The 18908-nt window shown below is 39.6% G+C and overlaps 2 protein-coding genes across 6 annotated transcripts in view; both read right to left on the minus strand.

The window, feature by feature from the left end:
• Positions 1 to 571, minus strand: part of itpr1b (inositol 1,4,5-trisphosphate receptor, type 1b) — a 100019-nt gene extending 99448 nt beyond the window's left edge. For all 5 annotated transcript variants that reach the window (XM_044023604.1, XM_044023602.1, XM_044023603.1 and 2 more), the window contains exon 1: positions 181 to 571. The gene's annotated coding sequence lies outside the window, so the exon portion shown is untranslated. The remainder of the gene's footprint in view (positions 1 to 180) is intronic.
• A 7211-nt stretch (positions 572 to 7782) lies between these two features.
• setmar (SET domain and mariner transposase fusion gene) lies at positions 7783 to 10272 on the minus strand. The gene is made up of 2 exons (XM_044023211.1): positions 10147 to 10272; positions 7783 to 8869 (listed from the first exon to the last, which is right to left on the minus strand). The coding sequence occupies exons 1-2, from the start codon at positions 10264 to 10266 to the stop codon at positions 8090 to 8092; spliced, it is 900 nt and encodes a 299-aa protein (XP_043879146.1). The 5' UTR covers positions 10267 to 10272; the 3' UTR covers positions 7783 to 8089.
• Between the last annotated feature and the right edge of the window lie 8636 nt (positions 10273 to 18908).

Consider the following 18908-nt stretch of genomic DNA (forward strand, 5'->3'; position numbering starts at 1 on the left):
TTTTATGTTCTGTTTTTGTTTTTAAATGTGTTGTTCGTTGTTTTAAATTAGCACGAGCTGCCGCAGAAACGACAGTAACAAAGAGGCGCGTGGGCCACTTCCTTTACAGGGATGCTTACAGTGACGGAATGAACCATAACTACAGGCAGACAGACACAGAGAGAGAGATGAGACTTTTACCTGTCAGAGATGGAGGAAGGCGTCAAAAGCATGAGAGGGAGCCGTGTGAGGAGGAAGAAGAAGTGGGTCAGCACAGGATCATTTCCACAGCGCTGTCCTCGCTTAAGTCCATGGCAGCGAAAGTCCAGGTGAGAGCAGCTGAGCGGCGTTATCTGTCTTAGACAGAGGAGTCCGCGGACACAATCCGCGTCTTTACCTCCTCCACATGTCACTGAGGGAACGCCCCTTTCGGTACTATTTATACCTACGCACAGCCTTCTGGGTAATGTAGTCCTTTTGGGTAAGTCGTTGGAAAAAATTCTACATTTTCTAATGTGCGTATGTATGTATGGTGTGTATATGTACGATAGTGTATGTGTTCTTTATGTTCAAAATAAATACACATAATTGATTAATCTGTCGATTATTTTCTCGATTAATCAAGTACTTGTTTGTTTGGTTGGTAAAAGGACAGAAAATGTTGAAAAATGTTCATGCGTGTCACACAAACCTGCAAATGATGATGTTCTCAAATGTCTTTTTTGTCCACAAACCAAAATGATTACATTTGAATGACTTATTTTTTATATGGACCAAAGAAACCGGAAAATATTCACATTAAAAAGCTGAGAAATCAGAAAGCTTGTTTTAATTTAAAAAATAACAAACAAACTATCAAAATAGTTGACAATTAATTGATTAATAGATTAATACTTGATGAATAATAGTTGCAGCCCTTATTATAGGAAATTATCTCATAATTATGAGATAGTAAGTCATAATTATGAGATAGTAAGTCATAATTATTACTTAGCGTCACATAATGACCTATGTGAGCTATTACAGAGGAAACACTTCTCCACACCAAGGACTGCAAAGAAACCCACACCCTTGGCTTAGGTTTGGTGTGAAAGTAAAACAAAAACTTAAATGAAAACCTGTAGTGCTTAAACAACAGTTACTCTCAAATAAGGCTACACCATGTGACCAGGATGATGAAGAGCTAATAGGTACTTTATATAGGTACTTTATATAATTGTTTCCAAAATCAATTTAATGCCTTTGCAGTTTTAAATACACTTCTTTAATCTGCCACAGTGACAAGCCGTGCTTGAATCTAAACCACTGCAATGATGATGATATTATTAGTATTATTGTTGTTACTATTATGATTATTATTACCACCAATCAGTCCATCAGTCTCAATATATCAGACTCAATAAAACACACTATGGAGAGCATTTCAATTTAAATCCTCAGTAGCTGACTGATAATATAATACAACATATCTATAGGATATCTATAGAATCACAGCTAAATATGATTGTGTTGTTTACTCCACTATCAAAATAACTCATTTAATGCATGTCAGGTGTCGTGGCTGCATGGAACAAGTAACTTGTGAGGTTTCTCCCTCAGTGTCTACAATATCTAATGTATATACTGTCAAAAACAGAAGCACACACACTGTTTCACAATGGAAGTCTCATGCTGGGAGTGTCAAAGTGTGAAAGGACTTGAAATAAAGACATCAGATGAGTGCGCAGTCTCCTGTCAGAAACACTAAGTTGGCAACTGACTGGGTGTCAGATTCCAAGGTTTGTAATGAGGACATGATTCTAAGTCTGCTTAGTCTTTTTTGTTTTATAATCCATACTGACATAGACAAGTTTCCAAGTTTGTAATGTAACCTTTTGAAACCTAAGTTGCACTGCTGTTAGGGATCTGGTTTATATGTAGTTGATCCATAAATTAGTGTAACACATTCAGTTGCGGGAACAGACTTAGACTCATAGTATGAATAAAATACAGAATAGGTCGACAATTTTTATCGTGACAGGTAATTTTGTGAAAAGACCCACCAACAATTTGTAGGCTTTGATGGACAATGTGTAAAATGTGTAAAAGCTTGATTATTCAGATTTAATTGCAACATGAATGAGAATTTCATTCAGATCTAATTGCAACATGAATGAGAAGCATAGACTCAAGAGGCGGGAGAACACTTTCATCCCTAAAGTGGATCAAGTGGGTTATAAACCAAACACACCAATTAGCTGTTCATATGGTTTCTTAGCTACAAGATGTGGAGGAATAATGAGTTGAGTGAGTGTATCCTCCACACACCACACAAGTGTTAACTCACCTTAAAGGTGCTTCTCTTCTGTGCATTCCTAATCTGCTTTTCACAGAACACAATGAAGTCTTGGGCATGCAAATGCCAGCTGGATGGGTGGTCAAGGGATGGAGACTCATGCAGACAGCTTCTCTCTGTTTGTTTTTGTGTGACGTAAAGGTCAACAAGAAATAATTCAGTACGCATTAGCTTATAGAAAGATACATTACATTACATTACATTACATTTTATCCAAAGCGACTTACCATAAGTGCACTTCAATATTTGTGTACAAACAAGAGCTAGAAGTAAGTAAATGCTTCAAGTAAGCCAAACTATAAGGTGCTAGTCATAAGTGCTTGTCTTTCTTTTTTGTCGCTGTCGTTGTCTTCGTCAAGGTGGAGTCGAAAGGAAATGAGTTACATCGACAACTATGGCAGAGTCAGATGTACATTGTCAATAAATCGTCCTTCTCCTCCACATGTACAGTAGTATACCACCTGTCTTAGTCGAACTATGGCCGTAGCTCGATTAAACTGTGCATGTAAACGGACTGACCGCGTGTCTGTTTTTATTTGTCACAAAGTTGCAGCAGGAGAACATGCGTTTTCCTCACAGCAGCGTTACCGTTAGTAGTGTTACACACCAGAGCTTTAGCCAACAGCAAGTCTGTCCTGCTTAAAGTATAGGGATAACATGATAACACTTTTTCATGCCTGACCATGCCAACCTTAAGTAGCCTATCTACTGAGACTGATATCAGTCAAATACAGTATTTTCCTTTTTTTAATCATGCAATGTAAACTGAACTAAAGCCTTGATCATGCCACATGATTTTTAACAAGGCTTATTGTCCCTAATAGGGAATTGATAGACAGTCACTAGTTCAGAAATATTCAAAGACGCAGTCTGCTGGGAACTGTCGACATCTCCCTGAAGTGCCGCAGACTCTGATCTAATTTCTAACATGCTGGAAGTTTCATCCAAGTCTGTGAAGACATAAGCCATTCAAGTCAATCATAGGCCAGTACATTGTGTCAGTCCCTGGAAGTAAAGTCAATGGGGTAAAGAAAAAAATGAAGATAAATAAATAAATAAATAAATAAATAAAAATAAAAGTTCAGCAGTCAACCTGTAGACCGTGATGAGACATACTAATTGGTGACTCTTTCTGGTGAAAGTTATTGTAGTGGTTGACCCTGTCACTGCTCACTGTAGTAGTGCTGATGTCATTTCCAAAATGTGCTCTTACTGTGTGAAAATACTTCTTCTCTAATAAAGAAAGAAAGGACCCATAACATGACTCAGTCAAAATGCTGCTTCTGCTTTTCTTTTTTTCACAAAATCACACAGTTCATTTCTTTTCGGCACAGTCAAATATATACTTTTCGAAGTGCTCATATGAATGTGTATTCAACTTTAATCTAATGTCATTTAGCCTTTCTGTAGCTATTCCATGATTCATCAATTCATTTAGTGGGAAAAAAAAAGTTTTCCCCACACAGTTTTCATTTCATGGCCTGTGACTGTGTTAAAGCCCCTTTAAAAAGAAAAAAAGAGGTCACTAGACATCAGGCATTGGTACATGGCAATCGAGTATGAGGAGTCCTACCTCACTAAAAATAAAAGACAATTATACTGGTATAATGACCTGCATATCCCCAATGGAAATAGGCTGATTAGACCAGCTGCAAAGATATTCTAATTAGGCCTTACCAATGAAGGAACAATGCATTTTAGTTTCTGTGTTGCATCTTCCATTCAGACTGACATTTTCTGACCAGCCTCTTTGTTTGTGGTGGTAGTAATCATGACAACGCTTAATGTTCTGTGATGAAAACAACTAGTGAATAAAACAAATGCCAAGCATCGTTCACTGTGCAGTGTACAAAGTGCGGAGGATCCCTTCAACACATCTCCTTGGTCACGGCATAATCAATATGCCAGACCAAACACAAATGCCAGGGGAAATTATCTGCTGCTTGATTTGCAAAGCAGGTGCAAGCTGAGTTCAGTTTTACAAACACTGCACTGAAGGAGAACACTGTCCAAGAATGTGCTGGTCTGAAGTTTAACCCTATTTAACCCACAGAACTTAAGCTGCTTTAACTGCAGATTATCCATTAGGCTCTGAAGGAAGGATCTCAGCCACACCCCATGATATAGACCTGGTTTACTATTTAAAAATGTGCACAAATTAAGTTTAATTTAAAAATACATTATTGGATGTTAAAATGTTTTTTTTCTGGGTTAATAATCAAAAATTGTAGTTTAACTTGTAGACTGTTTGTGCATCTAACCAATAAACACATCGTAAATTAATGTATTGTAGTTTTGTTAACATTAACCTAATAATGGTCTAGCACATATCTCCACAACATTCACAGTGGCTGCTGCTGCGGTTACATAGGTGAGAAAGGACTGGTAATAGGATTGTCACAGCTTAGTTTGCACTTGTCAGTGAACTATTAGCACGAAGTTGAAAAATCCTGGTGCAGGTGCAAAAGCTCACACATGATTATGATGTCAGACTGAGAATAATCACAACTGTAACCCCCAATGTCAACTACATAACACCATCCACCATGCAGTGGGGGAAAATGTGCAATAACATGCAATAACTAATCTTATAATTAAACGAAGGGTTACACCCTGGACAGGTTGCCAGTCCATCACAGGGCCACATAGAGACACACAACCATCCACTCTCACACCTACAGCCCATTTAGAGTGTCCAATTTGCATAATCCCCAAATCTGCATGTTTTTGGACTGTGAGAGAAAACCCCCACACACTTATATTAATACTATTGTACTAGGGGTTTCCTTTTATTTACACCTTTAAAATATTGCTTCAAAATTCTACTCATCCATCAAGCACAAGTCTACTAAGAACTGCAGATGTGAATTAAAAAATTGCATCATTCTGTGCTGTGTATTTTAGGATATATACTGTCTGTCTGTCTGTATGCATGTGTGTATCACTGCTGAGAGCAGCCGTATGTGCGATGGAGGTGGCTACTTCCTGAGTTTCAGAACTTCCTGCTCAGCCTGTTGCAGGTGTTTCACGATTTCACATGATTTCACATCTGCGATGGGAGGAGTCACAAACCCCACACATATGCCCTTCCTTTAACGCTTAAGTGAAGCTGCAAAATGCAGCCTACTCCACTCCATTATGCATGCTGGAGGGACAAAAGGGCATATATTATCATGTCTTTTAGTGAGGAGGAATTACATACTTTCCATAGCAGCACGTAATGGATGTACTGATATAATCAAGTGTGTTAAAATAATCCATTGAAGACCAGTCAAGTTATTTTTTGTGAGTTTCCTTTTAACACTAGACTGTTGTAATTCCAATTGGGCTCCGAGATGTCTTTGCCAGCTGAGGCCCGACAGCAGACAGCTGTCAGCTTCTTGTTTCCTTTCTTGATTTGGCTGCAGGATTTAAGGTGAGGACATCTGCTCCCTCATCAGAGAGTCACTCCACTTCTGAAAAAGGAGACTGCCAGTTGTAATTTTATCACTGGTCACTCAAATAGTGTCTTGCTCCTTCATCCATGTGATACATGGCTCAACTCATTTAAAAGTCAAGCGTTATTCCTCCATTTGTTACATTTGCAGTCTCACCGTTAGATGTCACTCATTCTTACGCTCTTGACCGTTTAAAGGAACACGTAAATATTTCATCATGTTATTACTAATTATTATTTGAATTATTTGTCAGGGTGAGTAACTTCCTGCTGCCACTCTGTCAACACAACATCACCATATCACACCAAACACACATTGCATCGCCGCCTTCTCAAAGAAAGTCATGAAATGACATAACAGGGTCCGTTCAATGGGGAAGTTCACCTCATGTGATTAACTAGTGGTTGCTAGGTGACCATCCTGGAAAGAAGCCATTCGTTTCACAGCTCAGCTCGTCAACAGTCAGGATTTGATAACAGCCTTCATGCAGCTCTGAATCAGTCACTGCTGTTCAGCTCACCTCCAGTACACACCATCATTCCACCCAAGCATAGTTGACCCAGGGATGTCACAAGTATTTCTTATGTTACTGTTTACTATATATTCGTATGATGTTCATTAAGAGAACTGTGACGCACACGAGAGGGCACTATACTGAAATTGTCAAAAACTATTTTTTTATCTTAAAAAGAAATAAATCTAGTGTCAATAGAGGGTAAAAAGACAGACTGTTGCACAGGATTTATCTGAGCCAGACATTTAAATCTGTCTTTTTCTGTGTTATACTTTTCCCCAAGGTCACATGCACAGCTAATATCCAGCCCCATTCATCCACATGAAGCTGCACACCATCTCTGACTAAACATTGTTGTTTACTTTGGCGTTGTATACTAATGCTGTATGTGTCAGAACATATTCAGCTGCGATCTGTTGAGTTGTTTGACATATTTGGAAATGTTCTTGCTCTTTTACACCTTCGGGACAAACCGCAAACTTGGTGGGATATGGCCACATGATACTTTTGGTGCAAAAAAGTGCATTATTAAGCTTCACAGGTGCTGTTAGCAGGGTATTTTATTGTAGGACAGACCCAGGTGTTTCCCTGCTCCTGTTTTATCTTCATGTTTCAAGCACAGTGTGTTTTGGAGAGAGTGATATTAATTCTCTCACACAACTCAATGTAAAGGCAAAAAAGCCAAACTATTTAATCCCTGGTTAACAAAAAAAATAGGTCAAAACAACACTCTGTGCCTGGGCTTCTCCCACTGGGCGACACAAAACCCAATCAACTTGACATCTGTCTCCGATCAGTAAAGGCTGCCATCTTTCCATCATTTCATTTCTCTCTCTGCCCCAGTGTGGCTCGAGCATGGAACCCAATTCTGGATGAAACGCGGTCTCAATCCTAATTAACCCAGATGTGGATATTAATAGGCTGAAAGCAGGTCTAGACTAGAAATGGGGCAGATTCAAAGGAGGCGGTCCTGGTTTGAGAATGGTCCCAATAAAGTGGGACACCTTCACCCCTCCGTTAACAGGGGAATACATAGGCTTCTATATAAAAACACCCCCTGGCCCTTTTTAATTGGTCCACACCCCTCCTGAGGCTTACGTGTGATGAGAGGCTGAGAATATCTACACGTGGAGGCTGCATAGAATGAACACAGAAATGTCAAACTGACGGAGATCCATGACACAATTGGTACTTTACATATAAATTTGATGGAATGACAAAGTCATGATGTCTTCACACACAGAGCTTTGGCATCTGTAAAAAAGGCACAAAGATCAATTCTGCAGCCTATATAGCTATTTAAAAACAAAAATACCTCAGCAGTGCACACGACTCCCCTGCTCCTTCAAGATTCATGTTCTGTGTGAGAAATGAGACTTCGATTTGCCAGAGCATGATGGCAGCTTTAAGTCTGCAAATGCAGGGGGACAGAGCAACGAGTTACAACATGGTGAGATTAAATTATCCAAGAGTACAGATAAACTGAAAGTCAAGCACGTAAGACATGACACAGACACTATCTTTTAAAAGGTGTATGTTGCAGATGAATATCTCTCACTGTGCCCTCCCCTTCCAAGTGTGTTAGCATCAAAACTCAAAAGATGTTTTGTTTGTCCATTGTGGGCTACTATAAAAACATGGTCATCCACAGTGACGGCCTCTGTGGATCCTCCTGATATAAATAATAAAGAAAAAGACTGGATTCTGGGGTAAAAATAAAGATTCATACAACCAGGTAACTGTACACCCATAAATAATGAAATGTAATTATTTTATTTACAATTTCTGCCAAAATAAAAATAATTTCCCCTTCCTGTCAAGTTTTTAGCTGAGAATAGATAAATCCAGTGGAAGGAACTGTGTGCAGTTGTTGGCACCACAATGACACACTTTCCTCTGAAGTCCGTCTGCCCTGCTGGACAGTTTGGACAGCAACTCTACAGGAGTTTTGTTACTGTATCCTCCCGAGTAGTCAAACGTCAGCTCATCTTGTGCATCGATGTCCCGTCCAGCAAACAAAGCCAGTCGAGGAACCACAGAGTGCACACGGACAGGTAGCATGAAGAGGTTGGGCAGGCAGGAATGGTTGAGAAAGCGGCCTACATTTCCCACAACAGCTGGGTCCACAAACGTCTCTGTAACGGAGTCTGCACCTGCATGCTCCCTCACAGCTATGATGTAATTATTTTCTTCAGATATCTGGGTAAGCTGCCTGCGTCTGGCCTCCTCAAAACTGATCACCTCTCCTGCATACTCACACACAAATGTCCCATGTGGGATTGACTCCAGTGTCCTTACTCCCCAACCTCTGTTCTGAGTACTGTAAACCTGCAGTCTGTGTCTCAGTCCTCGCTGGACCACACGATTGGAGCAGGAGTCACTGCAGGTGCAGAGGGCATTGCACTCAAACACAGGTGAGCAGTAACCAGAGTCTGTTTGCCTGAGATCTAGCAGTTTGCCATCCCCATCATATACCTGTCCATGAGTTTGGAGGCAGGAGCAGGTCTCAGGACAGCAGGAATGAGAAGGACAGGTGCATCCAGGAAGGGTGACTTCACTGGGGTCAACGATGCATCCTGGTCCCTCAACGTTGTCTGGGGAATACTGCAAAATGAAATAGAGTCAGAGTATATTAAAACCAAATCCAACAAATGTTTGCCAATATTTAAATTTGTGACAAAATAACAGTCAGTTGCTTGGCAGAAAAGAAAACAACCTGCAATAAATAAATTGTTTAAAAACGATTGACGAATGAACACTCACTGGTTCTTAGTAGTAAGATCCTGCTGCTTGTCTTTGTATAATGTAAAAGTAAAATGATTTTCTTCCTGGGTCTTGCTCAGGGACACATCAGCATGTAGACTAGAGGAGCTGGGGATCGAATGACCTTCCACTTGAAAGACGACCCGCTGTACCACTGTGCTACTGTCACCTCAATTATTAGTTACTACGTGTGGGAGAGGAGAATGCTGAGAGTTCTCATTAACAGCTGGGCTGCTTGAACTCTAAAAGATGGGTTTATAAGAGTGAAATTAAATGTAAATTATAATTAGGACTGAAACAATCACTGGATTAATTGATAGTTCATCGATTACTAAATCATTAAAACCGATTTATTTTGGTTTGTGGACAAGACAATTGAGAAACATAATTATTTTCAGGTACAATTGCTAATGACAATTACAATACAAAGAGATATGTGTCCCTTAATTATCTGGGAAAAAATAAACACCTTATACTTTGAGATATGCAAAGAAATGGTTAATTATACATAGACTTCTTGCAGATATTGAGAGTTGGAGTTACGTCCTCTGCATTGTTTCTTGGTTTTACAATTAATATATAATGATAAATAGGAAATATATTTCAAATGCAGTTGGCTGCTGTATACATACAGCAGTGCTGGCCCATGATGCACACAGTTGTAAAAATCACACAAGAAGCAATGTTGTAGAGAAAAATGAGTAAGGAAGTAGGACAACTCCTCTGGTTCTACAGAGACAGTTATTTTTGAATTCCCTATACAGCACTGCAGTCAGGAGACGTGACTGTGTACTGTGAGGATTTACTGCCATCTGCTGGTAAAAGCAGCGACTTGTTCAGTCTGAGTTTTAGGGACAAAAAGCAAAAAGTTCTCTATTTATATAATACAGTACTAAATTGTTTAATACCAAGTCAAATGTCTGCATTCAATTAAAGATAAAAATTGTCTACAGGACGGAAATCGTTGCAGATTGTGGTTAAACAGATGGTTGTGTTATGAAGGTAAATCTGCATCGACTTTACTTTTTTTTTAGCAAAGTTCCTACAACGGTGTTCGCCGTCATAAAACCAGACAAACTCAGGCTAAGCTGTAAAACACGATGCTGCGTTCACGTTACCTGAAACTCAGGAGAAGAAAGCACCGCTGAGCTCTTTTCAATTAAAACAGGAACATTTTCAAAGCCCGAACTAAGATCTTCAACGCCATCACGTTCACCACTGACTGCGACAGTGTTCATATTTGTGCGGGGATAGCGGATGTAAGCAAAGCTGCAGCTTCCGGTTCCAGAATCAGAGACTAGCTCCCTCTGGTGACACATTTAGGTTATTACAATGCTGTGACCTTTTTTATTTTTTTAAATGTGAATATTGAACATTCAAATACATTTCGAACGGCATCATATGACAGTAAGATAAACAACAGTTAAAATACAAAGTCATAACCAGTATGGACAAAAGACGGACATTAAATGAAAGACACAGAGAGAGAGACAAAATAAATACATCAACTACACAAATTATGGTGATACTGACAGACATGGCACTTACAATTACTACTACTACTACTGCTCCTACCAATGATAATAATAATAATAGTAACAACAACAAAAACAATAATAATGATAATAATAATAATAATGATAATAATTATCATTATTATTATTATATTAATATAAAAGATTAGATTAAAGGGTGTGAAAATGAATAACTTAATCTAATTTCACTCTATCAGGGTCTGAAGTATATGTGAGGAAAATGATGGTGATCTTCCTCACATAGTGAGAGCAAATAGTCTTATTGGGAATACATCTGTGTCCATAGCTGACTCTGCTCGGCCTATTTACACCACTGTATTTTAACGTTGGCAATAATGGTGTTACTTCAAGCGCTACACCTTTTTTCTCAGGTGGTATAAAAAGTTTGAGACCCTCTGAAGTAGATTTAAGTCAAACATCAGCAGTAACGCCATATCACCTGCAGATGGCAGGCCAAAATAAAGAAAGGATTAGTATTAGTTTGCATGTTCAGTAAATGAGAGGAAAAGGGTCATGAGAGCAACAGGAGTCAAGGTCATGAGTTCGTTTTCTCACTAAGGAACAGTTACACAAATCAAATGTTCCTTCAAATTCTGTCTCGAGTGTCAAAAAACTTTCTCAGTGGGACACATTACATATCATGTCATTTAGCAGATGCTTTTATCCAAAGCAACTTACAAGGTAATTGAGCACAATCAGTCAGGGGTGGAGTTGAACTTGCGACCATGAAGTCTTTTGCACACAGGGTACCGGTCTTAACCACTGAGCCACTCCACCCTCCATGGACACGGTGGCATGCACGCGCACACACAAATACTGAGGCTTAAAACATGTCCCCTGGAGAGATCTCCTTCTACTTCTGTCCTGATTGACTTGTCCTCAAAATGGCTGCAACACTTCCCCCCAGCTTGTTAGGAGAGTCTGCTGTGGCCCACTCTATGCACTCTTGTCTGCTTTGACTCTGGAGAACAAAGGAAATTTCAAAGGTTTCCCCTAATTTGCCTTCGTTGGCTTGAGTAGGCATAATCACGATTAGTTGACCCCTGAGATTTTGAAGGGGCTTTTTGTGACCGCTCCACCGAGTTTGTCAAAGACAGTGAAGGAAGCATAAAGAAAGAAAGCATAAACATTATTCTTAAGATGTTGCAGACTTAGGCAGACACACAAGTTATAAAGTGAAGCTTTTGTTTTATATAAGGAATTTTCGGATATTTAAACAAAAACTTACACATAGACAAAAGCAAAAATAACAATACATGTTAACATAACATAACCCGTTTTCCTTGGGCCAAGAGTAAGGCAAAAAAAAAAAAAGAAATGCAGAGATACTACAGAAACCCAGAGAGCAAGCACTGGCACAAGTACAAGACGGTACTTGTGTCATTATTCAGCCTTTACTCACAGTGACAATGATATAATGTCTGCAAATGCAGCTCATGCACGTCATATTTATTCATTTATTTATGTTAAAGAAAATGGAACGGCTTTTATGCAAGACAAATTTCAGACTTGCTTGACAGTAAAGTACTGTATTGTCAACCAACCAACCAACATTAGAATATAGAAGTGAAAAACGAAGTGAAAGACTGCCCCCGACGGGAAGTCACTGTACATGCACCTGGTTTCCTCTACTGCTAATGCTGAAAAGACAGAGAATGTAACACCTACCAATTTAGAGTTATAGGTTGCAGTCACTTTTCGGCAAGCCCTGCCTAAAAGGCTTTATGCTGGGCCTTGGCACATGTCCAGCTAATCTGAACTATTCCTTTAAGCCCTGTGTCGAAACATCCACTAACATGTGGTTGTGTCTTCAGCCGAGATCAATGGGTGTTCATTGCTGCATCATATTTTTACAGTTCACTCCCACGAGTAAAACAAGCAAAAAAAAAGTCTCACAGTGATTTACAAAACAAAAGGGAATAACAGTGCATAATCTCCACAGCGCATGCCATCAAGCCAACCAGGCGTGCTCCCTGTATCTCTCAAGAGGCTCCCATTCTTCCAATCCAATCGATGCCTCTTTGTCTGATTACACTTAGCCAACAAAACCAGGTCACTGTGTAAGTTTTAAATGGAGTATAATAAACGGTAGACACTTTCTCAACAAGGCCACGGTGCTGCGAAGCGACAAAAGAGTCTCACCTCAGGCAATCATTTTGCACATGTTCACTGTGTCTTTTGCAACCCCAGTTCTGTTGTGTCGTCAGTATTAAACATTCAAATCACGCTGGCTACTTCAGGTCCTGGACAACAACCTGTCAGTCATTGGTTATGAACAACGGATGATGCAGTAAACAAAAGGAGCAGCTGAACCCCCCGGGTCACAGTACACATTTTACATATATTTCCAATTTCCTCAGTGCAGTGTTTTGTAATTATTGCAGTTGTCAGCGGTGGTAATAGGAAAAGGTGCGCACGGTGACTTTTATTACCTCATCATGATCATACAACTACCCTGGCTCCATATGTCTACAACGTCCGACCTTCAGCATCTGCACAGATATGAAATGGGAATGAATCAGTGAGAAGTCAATTTGTGCCACTCGATGTGGAGAATGATTGCAGTGTCATGTCATCAACATGGATATGAAAAAAGTGCGTTTTCACAAAACCAACACGCTTTTTGTCCCCAAAGACAAAATGTAGTTGCATAACTACAGTTATCTGCATCTTTGGACTGTAGAGGAAGATGGAGAAAACCCACACACACAAAGGGAGAACGTGTGAAGTCCACACTGAGAGACACTGGTCAAACTGGCCGCTGTCCATAACATATCAGTTCATCCTGACAGGGCAGAGACACGACAGTCATCTTCAAGACATGTTAATCAACCACAGTGGCTCTACTGGGAAGTCCAGCATCACCTGATCAGTCTGACAACAATGAATATCCAACAAAATGTTTGTGTAAATCCACTCATCAGGTGTTCACATGGACGCAGAAATTAAAAAAATACAACAGAACGCAGCAGCAGCAACACACACACACATATTCCACGCATCCGCTCTTGGTGGCACTAGAGGATTATGATTATTTAATATCTTCTTTCTTGTTCTTGTTCTTCATGGGTCAACAGATGGTTAGCCTTTTCTGAACTTACTACTAATGTCTAATCTGTGCTTGAAGAAAAGTCAAAAGCAACATAAGGTCTCTCTCTCTCTCTCTCTCTCTCTCTCTCATTCAGAGAGTACTGTTTTGATGACCATCCAATCAACAGAGTAATGGAGCGAGGCCACCTTTGATTGTATTGTCCTCTTATTGTTTCACCTTCACGACACAGTGGAGTGTATGATTGTTATAAAACACTCACTCCGTTCACTCGCACTGTACATTGTCTGTCTGAATTAAGTCGACTGTTTCCATTTCATACTACGTCTGTTATTTCTGTTAAAGACACAACTGTCGGAGCTACCGTACGGTATGTCTAAAAAAAAAGAAGAGAATGAGCTTTGTGCGTCCCTGCGTCAGTCGACACAGAGACTGAACACACACACACACGCGCACACACACACACTCACACTCACAGTATGCTGCAGGCAAAAAGCAAAGATTTTTAATTAGGCCCTGAGAGAAAACAGCAGAACACTCTGTCCAACTGTTCATTATGTGGTTAACAGATGATTAACTTTACAGTGATGCATAATGTTTATCATCCTTCTATGGCAATGTCTTCGCTCATTGTCCCTCCTTTATTCGGTTGGTACAGAGGCAATGTGATAACAATAATGACCTCCAGTAACAGAGGTAAACAATGAGTAACATCATCCTCTGCTGGCGGTTCTATGTTGTACACAGTCATTATTTTATTATTTCATTATTTCAGTCCCAATGACATCAGCTCTGCATCATGTTTTACAGATTGTCGACAGATGTTTGACACAAAGAAGAGTGTCATGTTCTGTTGACACCGGTGGAAGTCATTACTTCGTGGGCTGTGCCACGCTATAAATGCGGCACTTGTTTTGCCATCAATTTCACATTTGTGTTCAGTGTTCTCGAAATTGTTCATTTGCATTCTGATTGAAAATCTAATATGGAGTGATGAAGGTGTGCTGTGACGTTTGGTGTTTACCTTCCAGGAGACGGTCTGCATTCATGCCTTCAAAGTTTGCATCTATCAAACCTGGCAAATTCTTATCACAATTGTGTATTTGTATGCATGAGTGTGAGAGAGAGAGGGGGGGGGGCTACAAAGAAGGACTGTGCAAACAATTAATCCATTCATCTTCTACCTCTTTATCCTCCACATGAGGGTCGCGGGGTGCTGGTGCCAATCCTAGCTGACACACGGGGGTACACCCTGGACAGGTTGCCAGTCCATCACAGGGCTACATAGAGACAAACAACCATCCACTCACACCTTCAGTCAATTTAGAGTGTCCAGTTTTCCCTAATCCCCAAATCTGCATGTTTTTGGACTGTGGGAGGAAACCCGAGAACCCGGAGAAAACCCACACACACACACGAGGAGAACATGTGTTCTGTCTCCTCCCATATGTTAATGTTAATCATGTTTAGTGCTTCACATTTTGTCATGTCAGGATTAGTTCATGTTTGTCCTTTGTGTCTCTTTATGTTTAGTTAAAGTCACCCATGTCTTGTCATGCACTCATCTTTTTGTCTTTTTATCTTTCAAGTCAACTTTATTTCTAGAGCACATTTAAAAACAACCAAGGTTGACCAAAGTGCTTTACAGAGGTAAAGGCACAGCAATATAAAACATAAAACCAATAAAAACATAAAAGTAAAACAGTAAAATAGTAAAATGGTAAACTCTAGATTGAAGTGTCCCGAAGTGAAGGAAAAGAAGACAGCGTGGGTCTTCAAAAGTGATTTAAAATGTTCACTGGTGGATTTAATTTCCATGGGTAAACGGTTCCAAAGTTTAGGGGCAGCTACAGAAAAGGCCTGATCGCCCCAGGCTTTTTAGTCGGGCAAGAGTGCTAACCACTACACCAACCGACCTGTGATGAGTCTAATCTGAAGAGGATGCTGTAAAGCTGAGACATATTTTATTCTGTTTTCCATTTGAGTGGGGGACCAACTCACTATTTCGGTTTTGCTTACTGTTGCCAATAGAATATTCCTACTGTTAGGGATTCACTTAGTTGCCAACTCTTTTGGCAACTGACTCTAAATCTTTTGAGTGCGTGAGAAGCTACAGTATGTGGGAAATCCAGCCAAAGATAACAGACCTATTGGACAATTGAATTGCTTTTTAATGGAAGAAACTAAATTAATAACAGTGATTTCCAAAAGAAACTTCTGGGCATTTATTTATAAACTAAACATTTTAGTAGATTTAAATAGAGTGTAGACACAGTTGTTATCACATGTTCTTCCTTTCTGTAACTGGGGTATTTATTCATCCCTGTGTGTTGTGTTATTTATGGACCAGCTGCTGCCAAGAAATGCTGCTCACTGAAGGATCACACTTTATGGTGACAAAACAATTGCACTCAACATGTCATTGTGTTGTACCTCACCAGCTGTCAATATTCTCTTGAGTTTACCCTCATGCTACGAATTAATGTGCTATTTTACAACACATGCTTAATGTTTAATACATGATGAGAACCAGATTAAGGCCTAAATCAACTTTACAACTATTTCATGGATTGCCCTACTTATCAGCTTTTAGAGATGAGGCATTGACTTCATTCTTCATGATGATGATTATGAAAATCAGAATAAAACAGAGTGTAACAGATAATTATGTGGATCATTTACAGTACATGGGTTTTGTATTGGAGTGGACTTCATTTCTAAATTTAACATCAGACAATAATTTGGTGTTGTGGGAGAACTTAAGAGATGGATTGAGGAATTATGGTACACAAGCAACACAATCACATCCTTTGGATTTTCTCAGAAATTCACCTTATAAGCTTCAATTTTTTGCTCCTCAGTATACAAACTCTATAAATTACAAGAAGCTGTTAACCTCTGTTTTTCAGTCTGTTACAGTTTAAAGGGCTGGAGAGCTTCAGCTTCTGATTCAGACTTGCTTTCTGCCTACATTTTTAATTAATTGCCATCTGTGCTAGATACGTATATGGATGTAAGAGAAAAGAAAAGATAACAATTCAGACACAACGGAAGCCACTGGGCTGACTTGAAATAATTCATGACTACGTTTAAATGTCCTGTGGATAAGCATTTGTGTCATCTAATGGTGAGACTGTGCATTCTGACTTTAATCTCAGAATTCTGACTTTAATCTCAGCATTCAGACCTTTTTTTTCCCTCAGAAATCTGACTTTAATCTCAGAATTCATGCTGTTGTATTAATTTTTTTTCTGTCCTAATACTCTTCTGTACATTTTCTACATGCTCCAGTCAGAATTCCTCCACCAGTACCACCACAGGAAGCTCACTGGTGGTACATACAGTATACCACCGTTTGAGAACCATGGCTTTAGACAACTACAGTGTTTATACTCTCTCTCTCAACTCTCTCCGCTCTTCCACCGTCTCTGCTGTCTCTTCTTTCCTCATTGGTTTATGCGGTTATTCTACATTTGCACAGTATCGTACAGTAAAGTATTGACCCTGTATCATAAATGGATGAAGCCTTTTGGTTTGAAAATGAAGCATAGGAAATTGTATGGAAGTAGCAGTTACAGTAGCAACCAGCAGGCGACTCCGCTGGATGTAAAAAGAACTCCATTTATGAGAAAATTACTTTTACTTCTCACTTGATTTATAACGGCACTTAAGAATTTCTCGATCAGTTAATGCTCTCAATGGCATGTTGCAGGTCTTCTTCAATTGAACATGACTGTAAATTATGTTCTAATTTAGAGGAAAATGGGCAATAACGCGTGGCACACAGTGAACACCAGTGTCCACATTCACACACTGAAGCTCCTGTGCCGTTGTTCTTCACCTTCCTTCGCTCCGCACCTTTGAAAGCATACAAGATGCTTCTGTGGTTTCCCACCTGCAAGGTGTTGACCTTGTCAGTGGTATTTCAGGCTCTGGGGACGTCTTTCACTTGGTCACCAGCACCCTCAAGTGGATAGAGGGAGGGGTTGTCATGGAAACAAGCCACTGGGATGGGACATGTTGCGGGATCCAGCACTTTCTTTGAAAAGCGTTCATTGATAGCTATCCCAATGAGATGATTTCCGGTGTTTCAGGCTGCACACTGAGTCTTTATGGAGGTTTTTCTTTTTTGCTCTTGCTCTGTACAGATAAAGGGATGCAGAAACTACAGTCTGTTTGCCCTTTTCTGTCCACCATTGTCAGCACAGGACACAGGACTCCCTAAAGAGTCACTGACATTTACTGACATTTTTCCTACAGCACCTACTGACATGAAGAAGAGCTGCAGCCAGAGAGGAGAGAGTTTCATCAGTTTTATCATCAGCATCTCTATCAGCGACTGACGTTAGAGTGACATACGGGATCAAGGTACTTCACCTACGATAAACAGTACACGTGAGACATTTGAACCCGGGTTTCAGCATTAATGAGCAGATTGAGTACATTTTTCAACTGCTTTCACTGCTTTTCCTTCCAAAGCTGTAAATGAACGACTGAGAGCATATATTACTAGAACATAGCTACATATTATATGATGTTACATGTTTTTTTATGTCTTCAAACAGTTGGACTGATTTAAGACACTTTATTATTAGGGCTTTTATACTGAAGAGCATGAATTAATTAATTATAAAAATTGATTTATTTGTTAATATACTTGACTTTTGTAAATGTGCTTATCACATAAACCAATTGTGAATGTCTTACTGTGTATATCTGCTTAAAACTGGAAATGAATGTATGTTTAAAATGTTCACAGACTAAATTTGAGCTCAATTAAATGCATTTATGTCACAATTAATGCTGCATCTCTTTTCTGCTCAGAAAAGTCCACACAAAAGCTATTGCATGATCTCACTGATCACGTTTAAACAGCTGCTAATGAACTGTGCACTGTTTCGTTCGCAATGATTATCTGTCTCCATTCCAGCAATGAGTGAGGAGCAGAAAGACCGTGCCAGAGGATGAGAATGTTGTCAGAGGGGACTAAATGAAGACCGTGTGATTGCGCCACAAAGCTCAGTGCTGACAGTCAACTTCAGAAACATACAGAGCGTCTGGGCTCCCACTGGAAATCCAATTTTGTGGACATTGAGCTACTGAGACTGGAAATTACATTGTGGTGGAGTGATGGACCTTGCTGAGACGTTGTTGGCAACAAAACATATTTATGTCTCACTCTTGTTTTTTTTTTTGCAGAAAACACAGACTGACAAAAGGCGAAGGAAAGCTACCTCTAATGCTATATCAACTGAAAATTACACCATGATGAATAATTTCAAATAAAATCCCTTTG

Source organism: Solea senegalensis, linkage group LG4 (genome assembly GCF_019176455.1).
Source record: "Solea senegalensis isolate Sse05_10M linkage group LG4, IFAPA_SoseM_1, whole genome shotgun sequence".
NCBI lineage: Eukaryota > Metazoa > Chordata > Actinopteri > Pleuronectiformes > Soleidae > Solea > Solea senegalensis.

Bases quoted from the DNA above. Each gene is read 5' to 3' on its own strand.
- setmar (XM_044023211.1), bottom strand. From the start codon at position 10,266: ATGAACACTGTCGCAGTCAGTGGTGAACGTGATGGCGTTGAAGATCTT. The intron at 8,870-10,146 runs GTAACGTGAACG...TTCATTTTGCAG, and splicing joins TTTCTTCTCCTGAGTTTCAG to TATTCCCCAGACAACGTTGA.